Consider the following 12,489-nt stretch of genomic DNA (forward strand, 5'->3'; position numbering starts at 1 on the left):
ATCTATCTATCTCGTATCTACCTCACATCTATCTGTACATCTCATATCTATCTCACATCTATCTATATATCTCATATCTATCTCATATCTACCTCAAATCTATCTATACATCTCATATCTATCTATCTCGTATCTACCTCACATCTATCTATACATCTCATATCTATCTCGTATCTACCTCAAATCTATCTGAACATCTCATATCTATCTCGTATCTACCTCAAATCTATCTATACATCTCATATCTATCTATCTCGTATCTACCTCACATCTATCTATACATCTCATATCTATCTCGTATCTACCTCAAATCTATCTATACATCTCATATCTATCTCGTATCTACCTCACATCTATCTGTACATCTCATATCTATCTCACATCTATCTATATATCTCATATCTATCTCACATCTATTTATTTATCTCATATATATCTATCTTACAACTATGTATCTCACATCTATCTATCTGTCTCACATCTAGCTATCTCACATCTTTCTATTTATCTATAGCTATCTCACATCTATCTACCTCATACCTACTGTATCTACCTCATATCTATCTATCTCACATCTGTTTATCTATCTCATATCAATCTCATATCTATCTATCTCACACCTATGTATCTTATATCTATCTATCTATCTATCTATCTATCTATCTATCTATCTATCATTTATCTATCTCATATATATCTCTCATCTATCCATCTAATATCTATCCATATATCTCATGTCTATTTATCTATCACACTCACAAATAATATCAAATGTATATATTTGAAATGTATATATTTGATATAAGGCAGCACAGACGGTGTAATGGTTAGCGTTACTGCTTCACAGCACTGAGGTCGTTGGTTCGATACCCACTACGGCCCTAACTGTGTGGAGTTTGTATATTCTCCCTGTGCTTGCGTGGGTTTCCTCCGGGTACTCCGGTTTCCTCCCACACTCCAAAAATATACTGGTAGGTTAATTGGCTCCTAGCAAAATTACCCCTAGTGTGTATATGTGTGTGTGTGTGTGTGTGTGTGTGTGTGTGTGTGTGTGTGTGTGTGATACGGAATATAGAGTGTAAGCTCCACTGGGGCAGGGACTGATGTGAATGGCCAAATATTCTCTGTAAAGCGCTGCGGAATATGTGTGCGCTATATAAATAACTGGTAATAATAATAATAATAATATTCAAATAAAGGCCAACCACGAGGCTTTCTTCATAATAAAATGACATTTTACATTGTATCTATTTATTAATAGTGTTGTGTTTTGAGGTTTCAGTCTATCCGGGCCTTTGTGTAGGCCACCTTCATTGAGATCAGATTCCAGTGCACTATGTCATTGAAGGTGGCTTTGACAAAGGTCTGGCTAGACCTAAACTTTGACACTGTGTACAATTACTGCATAAAAAGTCCTTTTACTATGAGAGAACCCTGGTGAGTGTCCCTGGCTTATCTGCGTAATCTGGTGACTGCAGTCGTGTGGTCACTGATCTACCCATTGTCTCCTTTTCTTGCCGTTACCCAGAGATGTTACTGCAGAATCCGATAACAACATCAGACACATACAGCAAGAGGCCCACAGAGTATTCCGGTCCAGGAGACACATCAGTGAAGATCTAGAGCCGGAACACACAGACGGAGGAGATATCCCTGAGGTGGGTGAAGTTTGGTGTTTATGTTCCTTGCACTAAGCTCCGCGGAATGATTTTAGCTCCTTCTATGGCTGTTTAGATGTGTTTGCTGGTATATGAGAGAATGTACATCCCCTGTTGTTATCTGTTCTGAAGCTGAATGTCACCGGCACGTTGGTAGATCAGTCAGGGGTCCTGTCACTCGCAGTGTGTTTTGATCAGTGCACCAGTGTATTAGGTACCAAGCTGGCACGTATGAAATCCATGTGGGGAATTTCATCCCTGGCTGGTTCCTTGTTTACAGCCTGCAATATCACTTAGAGGTTATTATAGACCAGGGCTGGGTACGCTGGCGCCCAGCTAGCTAATCACTCCCGGATACAGAACACCTCAGTCTGATGCACAGTGGGAAAGCCAGTCACAGCGATGACAATTAACAGCTGACCTTTACTCTATTCCCTTTTTATACTGGGGCCAAATCTGATAAATATCCAGAATATAACTCAGCAGGTTATAAAACAAATTATATTCCATAGAATACCAGCGACCTTATCAATATACCAGATGACATGGCATCTATATTCTTGCAGACTTGACGCAGTTATTTTATCATTTTAGGCTAAATTTCATATTGGTTCAACAGTGACCCCAGGCATCTCTGACAACGGGGAGTGTCAGCTATAAATGAAGGCATGCCTCAACCGTTTCGGGGGGGGGGGGGGGGTGTCATATCCTGCGTCTGCGTTCCCGTGCGCCAGGAACATACGCTCCGGCGGCCATTCTGAGTAACTATAGACTCGCTCAGGATGTTGATGTTTGCCTGAGCTGCGTCTGATGCTGCGTATGTGTACGCAGTTGCGTACAGCTGCGATGGCTCGGTTGGGCGTCTCTGTGCAAGTCCCAGCCGCTGCTGCATTAGCATATGCCACACATCCACAGCTGCAATAATCGCCGTTGCGGAAGCATAAGTGAACAACTCAGGCCCTGTGCTAGGATATTTTGTGCCTGAAAACCTATCCAGACTTCACGCAGTAAAATCCAGGTTTCCGTAAAGTTTCTGATCCTAATCTACCTATGATTTACGGAAGGACTAAAAATGTTTTTTACAACTGTTACAAAATATTGGATTGCCGAGTATCTCTGATGCCAAGCGAAGAGGAGCGTTGTTTCCCGTTAGGCTAACTTGAACCCACTGCTGTTTTATTGCACAGTGCCTTATGCAAGATCTGTCTCTTTCTTCCACCAGCCATGGGAGACCATTTCAGAGGAAATGAGTTTGAGCAGCGACACGCTGAACACCTCTCTGCCGCCTCCTGCGTCTCCAGTCTCCAGGGCCAGCGCTTTGGAACTTTCTGAAGAGCTTAACCGAAGGCTACAGATTAATTCGGAGTCCAACGGGGAGCAGTTCAGTTCACTTATCGTAAGTAGCAAAATTGCAGTTGGCACACATCCTCTACACTACCATGACATGCCGAGCCTGCAATTAGTGGCGTGTCAACAAATTACATGTAATTAGAATTCTGGAACTTGTAATCTTCCGAGATCTTCTGCAGTGTTTTAGCCACACCTTTCTTCTGCTCAGTCCAACAGCAAGTTGCACTGCATTCTCTGGCCAGAATTGTTCATTCATTCATGCAAGGATAAAAAAAAAAAAAGCATTTTAATTAATGATTTGCATCCTGTGGTTTAAACAGGATTAAATGTTCTTTAAGTAGAACCTTATTCAACACAATGCAAATTAAAGCTCTTTACTAGTGACGTTTTGTCCCTCGATATTTGAGGTTTTGAGAAATTGGCTTTCAAAGTGCAGTATCCTTCTATTGCTATTGGTAGTGATGGCCATCGACCATCGCAGGTTAACAAACATTGATTGTTAACCACCAATGGCTGATGAATTTGCCATCGATGGAGATCTAATGATTCACCGGCACAGAGCCAAGCAATAGTTCCCCTCCCCCATGTGCCAGGACACGGAGCTTAGATCTGTCCCCGACATGACCCGTGAAGCCCTGCCCCAACTCCCTGATTGGCCCGCTGCCCGTTTAGTACTAAAACAGGGCTGACCATCGGTGTATGAAACCATTCATGGCTCACAGCCGATGGTTTCATACCATCAATGTCCACCACCAATGGTACCATTGATAATTAACCTATCGATAGCCATTTCTAGTTATTGGTCACTCAACATTGAACAATATTATAGAGTAGTTATGCATATATATATATATTTTTTTTTTTACAACTTTATTTGTTTTTTTTTATGGGTGTAACAGTACCAACAATAAAAAGCATTCAATGAATACACATGATGGAATGACTACAGTTTTATGCCCTATTTTATTATTAATTGTTTTGTTGCAAAATGTTCTTTTTAGTCGTCATACGTTGAATTCTTGTTGGTTTTTTCAGAGGTTCCCAATCACGGTCATGGTTGAGCAAAGGTGATTTAATTATTACCAAAGTCAATTTGATATAACCACCTGTGCTTAACCATGGATATCTCTAAAACCTGAACTTTTGAGCCTTGAGGACCACATTTGGCAACCTCTGGTCTATCTCAATCCTTTTTAATGAAGGTATTTTCCGCTTTTTTTTTTTTTTTTTAACATGGAGTGGCGATTCAGGGGAAAAGTTATTTTTACTTGTGCTGTTAATTGAACACATTCACTCTTTGCTCGTAAAAGAGGAAATGGCGAAAAAATGACAATGTACCATTATAAAATGTAGATATAAGTGAGGACAATGCTCAAGGAAAAAACCATATTTCCATTCTCCCTATGCTTTGGCATATAGAAGCTGAATGGTGGAGCCATATAGAACGTGGTGCATATTGGACACAATTTACGCTCTAAGAAGTATCATAAAAAGATCATATTTACGACTTTATGCTGAGGCGCAGTCATTGTAAGGTGCACGCCGATCTGTACGGTAGCATATATGTACCAGGTTATGTTTGTTTTATATCGCTGTATATCACTTACACACTATTAGGTTTGACTGTGATAAAAAGAGAACCTCTGGAATAGAGAGGGTAGACCTCTCCTAGTGTAGGGAAAAAGAAAAAATCTTGATTAAATACTCCCTCAAAATCATGTCATGTATGCACAACAATACAAAACTTGTATCGATATAAACTTAAAAGACAAATTTACAATTGGCCAATCGGAAGCACCTAGCGTGTGCTGGTGACCATGATCATTAATGTGTATTTGCACCAGTCCTCAAAAATCCTGTGAATGATGCTGCTAATTGCAGAAGTATATACATCATATGAGGGTGTGTCATATCTGCACATATCTGCATTATGTATGCAGCCTGTTAATACAATTTACACTACGCAGGCCGACATACGTGACATCCAACTCTGCATCAAAGTGTGCTGAAAGATTCAAAAGGGATATATCTTTGGGTGGGACAGAGAGTGGACTTTGTATTTCTGGGCTGCCATTGTAGAGTTATTGTGGCCAGTGGCTGATCAACCATTAGGCTGATTAGGCTGCATCCTAGTGCCCCAGTGCCCCAAGTGGCACCCTAGTGCCCCAAGTAGGGGCACTAGGGTGCCACTACTTGGGGTTGGGCTTCATACAGTTGCCAGCCAGGAAATAAAATGAAGACCTAATTCATTCCATGTTAGCAATGGCCACACTTCCTAATTAAGGAAGCTTTTTAGTTATTTGGGTGTACCAAGGCAGTTTTGAGGGCAAGTTCCTAAAGCAGGGATGGGGAACCTCAGGCCCCGGGGGCCGTATAAGGGCCGCGGAATCATTTGGTCTGGCCCCCAGAGCTTTTTTCTTCCAACCTCATCTGGCTTCCCATATGGCGCTGACCATGTGCGACAGCGCTATCTGGGAAGCCAGAAAAGCTGTATGCGATTCCTCACATTCCCCAGAAGCTGACGTCTCCTTTACATCCACAAATATCGTTAGGTCAGTAGATGCCAAGATCAAACATGTCGGTTGCATAACCTTCGTTACCTAAGCAGTAGGAATGGCGTTTTTCTGAACAAGCATACGCCAAAATTATTCACTTCCAATAAATATTGTAACAACAACAACAATAATTAAGGTGCACAGATTTATCTAAAATGAAACACAAACCATGTTTATTACAAGGCTCTTCTATATAAATCTGCAAAAACAATAATAAACACCAGTCACTGCTCAAAACATGTTGTAGCATAAACTGCTAGTTATTATTTATGCAGATTTACTGTATGTTTTTTTTTTTTTAGTGCCTTGTAATAACACTGTTTTTGTTTTATTTTAGATAGTCTGCTCCTTAATTATTGTTGATAGCATAATTTTGTCACTCATATATTACCAATATCCTATTTGATTATTTTTTTTTTTTATTACACTGACCTCGATAAGTCCTTCTATAGGAACAACACTTTAAATATATAATTAATACAGATCGGTTATTCATATTCAATTTGTGTGACGGCCTTCAGGGGGTCTGATATACAAGGTTTACGCTTCTTACAGTTTATAATTCTATTTTATTTTAATTTAGTTTTTTTCTCCAAAGAAAAAAAAGTAATTAATCGCTCATGACAGCTTCTTTGATGGAAATAGAGAATATTGATGACCGAGCCATTTTTGCAGTCTCAGAAATATGGCAGCCTGCATTGATAGAATTGAAAAGGATTTTCCGTGACAAGAGCTGTCAAGTCAAGACAGTGCGTAAACAGTTCAAATATTTTCAGGTTTAAACCACAGAAACTCCCAAACAAAAGGGAGCTTGAAAAAACACAAAGATTAAAAATTATTAGTATATTAAAATTATATTAACGTAATAGTATACTAACATTCTGACCCAGGGAAACTATACTAACCACAGTCACCACATTTTTTCTCCAACGCAGCTCACAGCTTGGGAAAGGCAGAAGGTAACGTCTTTTCCGAATACCTCCACTGTGGTACATTTTTCTAAAATAAATATATATTTTTTTTAATTAGGGGATTAAATGGTGTGAACATTTTGTTGAATTATATAAAAAATTTTATGTTCGTATTGATGTAGCCACGCATTTCACCTTATGGTGTAAATTTATGGTACTCCCCAAATCATCTCTTTTCAGCAGAGAGAACCATCCACGAGATTAAGGTCTTGCAGTGTCACCGATGGCGTCGCTGAGCAGGCTCATTTATCAATGGTAAATAAATGTTTCAGATACTTTCTGGTTATAACTCATCCTCTGTTGAGCTTTTTCCTGTGTCATAGAGTATAGGTGAGCACCGTGGCTCCGATCCACGGTTGTGATATGAGAATCTGTTTTTTGGAGACTGATTGATTGTCAGATAAAGCAACCACCTCTTTTTGATCCCAGAATGCATAGGGTCTCCAAACACACACACAGGTTTTTGAGAACTGAATATTTTGCAAGTTTTCAAATGCAATTTAAAATACAGGAAAAAGACAACAAGATGCTACTTTTATACTCTGGGTGGCTTGGGATCTTTTCTGTTAAATGCTGAATTATATTTTGATGTTTGTTAATTGTTAGATTGTATAATGCAATTTCAAGACTGATTTATATTTAAAAAAAAACAAAAAACGTGTGGAGATAGGACCTTCTGAAAGCAGCTGCCTTAGGCTGTCAGGGGCTAACGATGAACCTGCTGCTTTTCATTACAGATTACTTTATATTAAATGTACACAAGGGAAGAATTTCCACAGGTGTAATGTTAGCTGTAAATCGGCCCTTTTCTAAAGTGACCTCTGCATTTTAATAACGAAACGCGTCAGTCACTATTTCTACATACAATAGCTGTGTTGGTTTTAGCAGCTGATCCTTTTGCAGAAGCTCTAACTCTGGCAGGTTTCACTTACCAGCGGTCCAGGCTTTGCTGGTACAGCAGTCCACACTTGGTAGTGTGAGGGTCTAGCGTGCTGATAAGGTATCCTCTGTGAGGGACAGAGGTGGCTGAGGGTAGAGTGATACAACCTTTATAGTAGGAGTGATAGACATCTTGTGTGCCATTCAGTGCTTCCTCATGTGCCACCCCCTGGCAGTAGTGCCAAGGATTACCTACAGCTGCTATATTCTATAGATACAATGCCCAGCTTCACTCTCCTTTTTGTAACTTACTGATGGGCATGCATTGTATACTAATAAATAAATCTGTAATGTTTCATCGTTCTGTGTGTAGCCAGATTCTTGTTAACTGTTAAACAACACTGAGCCGCTCTATTGTATGGATAAATGAGAATTTATCCATGCCGGTCTCTGCTCCAGCTGTCTCTGGGCTACAGTATGTCTCACTCCCACAAACTTTGGTTACTGTGACCTTTAGAGACCTTGTTTGTTTCTCACTTATTTGTCGTGTCATTGACACAACATGAAACCAAGTATCCATCTCAACCTATTACTTGTGATATATTTATACTGTACAAAAATAAAATGACCTGTCAGTGGAAACCTCCCTACTCTTAGGAACTCTCTTAGATGTTTTGATGTTGCCGTGGCAACCAGAAAATTATGTCTTGCTCCCCAAATTATCAGGATCACAATTAACCACTAAAACTTTGAGTGTAGAGATGTGATCTGTTTGTCTTTTGACTGTAGTTCGCACTTAGGGCCTGATTCAGACCCGCTCGCAAGAGGGTGGATGACCGGGCAGTGCACACTGCGCATGCGCTAGCCCCGTAGCGAGTGAATTTTCACTCGCTGCGGGACTCACTACAAGACGGGGCGGCTGTTGATTGTGATTGACAGCTCGCCCCATTTTGTAGGCGTGCAGTGGGGGTGGCTGGACAAATGGAGGCGTTCCTGAAGGAAAGCCTGCCGTTTGTGGGTGGCCCTACTGACATCACTAGTGATGGCAGTAGTGAACTTCCTGCTCTAATAGAGCAGGAAGTTCACTGGAGCTTGCCGTGGATGAGACCCTACCACAAGGGTATCATCGCAAGACCGATGGTCGCGATAATCACGACCATCGACCGGCCGCCGGCTAAAGGACTGGGTGGTCACCCACAGCTTAGCGAGCGGCCTTGAGGCGGGGAAAAAAAAAAAACGCCCTGGTTCAGAGCGAGCGCTGACAAAGAGCGTCCGGCTCTGAATCAGGGTCTCAGCCCATTCTTTAGGTTTTTCAAAAATAATAATTACTGTACAGTACTTTCGCTTCAGGGTTCTATATATCCTATAGCAGCTAAGGGTCTGGTCACTTGGGGGCTCCTCTTCTCTGTCAAAGTCCCATGTATACATTTTTATTTTTCCACCCATGTCAGGTGATTGGGGGGGGCCTCATGCCTAGTGCAACATTGCTCATTGTGCAGCACGGAAATATTGTAATCATTTTATTTAACATTTTTATTTATTTGTGCATCATGAATAGAATACAGGGATATAAGCTTGTGAGTTTGGGAATCACTATTATTTTAATTTATAATGACATATGAATACTGGTACTGGTATTATAGATCAGTGGACTGGAGGAAGCTCAATCAAGGTGAAAATCCTGGCTTATTATTGTTGGAGGGAGCTGTGTGATAAATAACTTATGGTTCCGTACAATGTCTTGCGACCGCAATTTCATACCGGTAGTTGTAATTGTTTTCTGTACAACATTTATCTATTCTTCATGTGAACCTTTGCCAGGGCACTAGCACTTGCTCCAGTACTTGAGACATCAGGTCTGGTTGCTAAGAGACGATCTGACCACTTTGATTGATTGATTGGTTCCCTACTGGCTGCACAAATATCACACAACTCATGTTGTGCAGCCACTAAATTGGTGTCAGCACAGCTCCCCAAGTTTCAAGATTTGTGAACCTCCTCTTCCCTGAAAGCAACATGGAATCTGTGGGCCAGCAGCATTTTTAAAATAGTAGTAGTTCTGCAAAATCATATTTATAATGGGAACACTTCATAGCGCTGTTGTAGATTCTGTAGTCTGGCCTTAATAAATAGTATTCTGTTGGGTGGGGGGGGGGGTCTATTAATAACAGAGTGCAAAAAGACCAACCAATTGGCATTTAGCTTTCATCCGTTGGGTGTATGTTAGGCAATGAACGCAAATTAGTAGTTGTTGTTTATTGAGCATTTACAGTACTGTATGCATACCTCCCAACATGACCCTCTCCAGGAGGGACACAATGATCTGGTCCTGGACTTCCCTGGTAAGAGGTGGGGCTGCACGCAGTTCAAAATTCAAATAGGGGAGTCACACCAACTGTCATTTCACACACTGCCAGACATCACTGGCTGGGACTCACTGGCAGTTGGTGTGACTCCCCTATTTGAATTTTGGACTGTACTGCAGCCCCGTCCCTGGAGCCGCCACCAATCATAAGTTACCAGGGAAGTCCAGGACCAGAGCACTGTGTCCCTCCTGGAGAGGGTCATGTTGGGTGGTATGCTGTATGTCTCGATCATTTTCCTATTTTGGTTAAGCAAAGAGACACTACACCAGTTAACCTGCCAGTATGTTTTTCGATTGTGCGAGGAAACCTAATAACACCTTGTACATGGTGCCCCGGTTGGCATTGAATCCAAAGTGGGGAGGAAACTGGTGCTCGAGACCTAAAGTTCTAAACTATGGAACGCTGTGTGTATGTGTTTGTGCCGGGGAGTACACAAATGCCTGAATGTTTCATCTATGTGTTGTATGGTCACTACCAAGTGCACTGAATAGAAGTTTGTGGACTTTTCTGTAGGGATCAGCTGTTCGGATTTGGCTCAGTTCTTCCCGCTGAGTTTAGATCTCAGAACAAAGTAAAACATCACCTTTCATGGACATCTCGGCACAGATGTCCGCGAGAGATGATATTTTACCTTGTACTGAGATCCGAACTTGGTGGGAAGATCCGAACCAAAACCGGATCGCTTATCTCTACTTTTCTTTGATAAAATAACCCTTATCTTATATCTAATAGATTGTGGCAGGTTTTGGATGTGGACAAAGCATTTGGCAGGGTCGGATGGCTTTTGCATCACACATTGGGCAGCCATGGGCAGGGGTGATTCCTCCTCAGAGGAGTCACCACAGGAATCCCACAGCACTGAACCTAGACATTGGCATCCAAAGCCGTAACTAGACTTCTTGGTACCCTGTGCCAGATAAAGCATTGGTGCCCCCCCCCCTCCATTTTTTTAAATAGGGACATAAGATAGTGCACCTGAAAAATGGCCATGGCTCCATGGGGAAGGGCCAGGGAAGAGATAGGGGAGGCCAGGAGATGCTGGGGATGAAATAAGAGGAAACTACAAGTAAGAATGATAATAAACAGGAAAATTGACAGGCCCAAACAGCGCCCCCTGCCCTGCGGTGCCCTGTGCCATGGCACTTGACACACTTCCTTAGTTATGGCCCTGATGGCGTCACATGCCCGCCTTTTCAGATTCACAATGGTACTAAACAGGTCAGCTCTGTGCTGGTACACTTTTGCCCTAATGAATGGAACCTCTGGCTGTCCGGGCCACAGCCAATAGTTTGACAGTGACATTGTCAACTTTCATAAGGTCAACACCACAATACCGACAGTTATTGTGTCATCATTGTCAAAATGTCGACATGTCAAATGTGACCACCGGCACCTGGAAGATGCCGCTGCAACTGTCGGGAGTAAGTAAATCTAACATGTCGACAATTCATCACTGTCTGCATGATGATTCATTGTCAACATCGACATTACGGCCATGCTGATATAATGAGTATCGACTACATGACTGTTGGCATATCGTACCCAACTATGCTATCTGGCTTTAACACCATCTTTTGTATGTTGGTGACATATTAATAGCTATTGCTAATTTGCATGTTCCTCTTCCCAATCTCCTCCGGGAATTGCTTCTACTTGTCGAACGGTCTAATTATATGAGGTTGATTCAAACTAATTTAAATTCCTGGATGTTAACCTCCCTCCTGTTCGGCTGTTCCACTTCAAAGCTAATTTTGATTGTCGCTGGCAGCCTCTCAAACTTAAATACCTTGAGATCTATGTAACTCTGTTGTACAAACAACTGTATGCAGCAAATTTCCCCATTGTTAGAGATGATAAACTTGATCTTATTAAGTGGGACAAATTGCTTCTATCTTGGACCAGTTGGATTTCACCCTGAAAATTTAATATATTACCGCGTCTCTTTCAGACCCTCCCGATTAAGTCCCTATCGGCGCCTTTTAAATGTTACAGTAACTTGCTGCTAAATTTTTTGGGTTAGCTAAAAAGCCAAAAATTCTTATGGACCTCCCCCCACAATTCTATCCAAGAGGGAGGTCTTGGAGTTTTCAAATTCATAACATACTTTAGAGATGACCCCATGAGTTATACTACACTCTCCCCTCCATATGGGAATATGGTTGGACAGGTTGGGTATGGAATTCTGGCACGCACAATACCGGTGCTCAGAATCCCGACTGGTTTCAATTACCGACACCTGTAGGTAAGTACTGTAATCCTCACCTCCCACAGCCTAAACCGAACCCTCTCCCTAGTGCCTAACCCTAATACTGACGGAATGTCAACGGTCGGGATCCTGGAGTCGAGATCCTGACTGCTGCCCGCATTCTGACCGTCGGGATGCCAGCTACATCCTGGCTGGACAGTGTGTCCGACCACAAACCTAATCAAGCTGATCTTCTGCTCTCTTGGACAATCTGGATTCACACTAATACACTTTGGAGTAATCCTCAACACGACATCCAATTCCTTTTCGATCTAATCCCCTCCAACTCTTCCCAACGTCTAAGGGTATTCAGATGACATTTCACATCCCCAACTCCTGTTTTTGTCAACTCAGTGCCACTACCTTATTCTGGATTGCATCATACCTCCCTGCTTGTGTCTTTTTGTTTGCAAAGTTCCAACTCCAGGGGTTACATCCCTACTTCGTACCATACATTACTCAATC

General features: G+C 41.8%; 1 protein-coding gene across 14 annotated transcripts in view; it reads left to right on the forward strand.

Moving 5' to 3' along the window:
• Positions 1–12,489, forward strand: part of NEDD4L (NEDD4 like E3 ubiquitin protein ligase) — a 438,826-nt gene that overhangs the window by 350,416 nt on the left and 75,921 nt on the right. For 8 of the 14 annotated variants that reach the window (XM_088476472.1, XM_088476473.1, XM_088476474.1 and 5 more), the window contains 3 exons: positions 1,529–1,658; positions 2,881–3,054; positions 6,715–6,789. In XM_088476472.1, the coding sequence (XP_088332598.1) occupies positions 1,529–1,658; positions 2,881–3,054; positions 6,715–6,789 (379 nt within the window). Of the gene's footprint in view, positions 1–1,528; positions 1,659–2,880; positions 3,055–6,498; positions 6,523–6,714; positions 6,790–12,489 lie in introns of all 14 variants that reach the window. The other 6 variants (XM_088476471.1, XM_088476460.1, XM_088476463.1 and 3 more) reach the window with 1 other exon arrangement.

This window comes from Taudactylus pleione, unplaced genomic scaffold, assembly GCF_031769625.1.
Source record: "Taudactylus pleione unplaced genomic scaffold, aTauple2 ptg000189l, whole genome shotgun sequence".
Taxonomy (NCBI): Eukaryota; Metazoa; Chordata; class Amphibia; order Anura; family Myobatrachidae; genus Taudactylus; species Taudactylus pleione.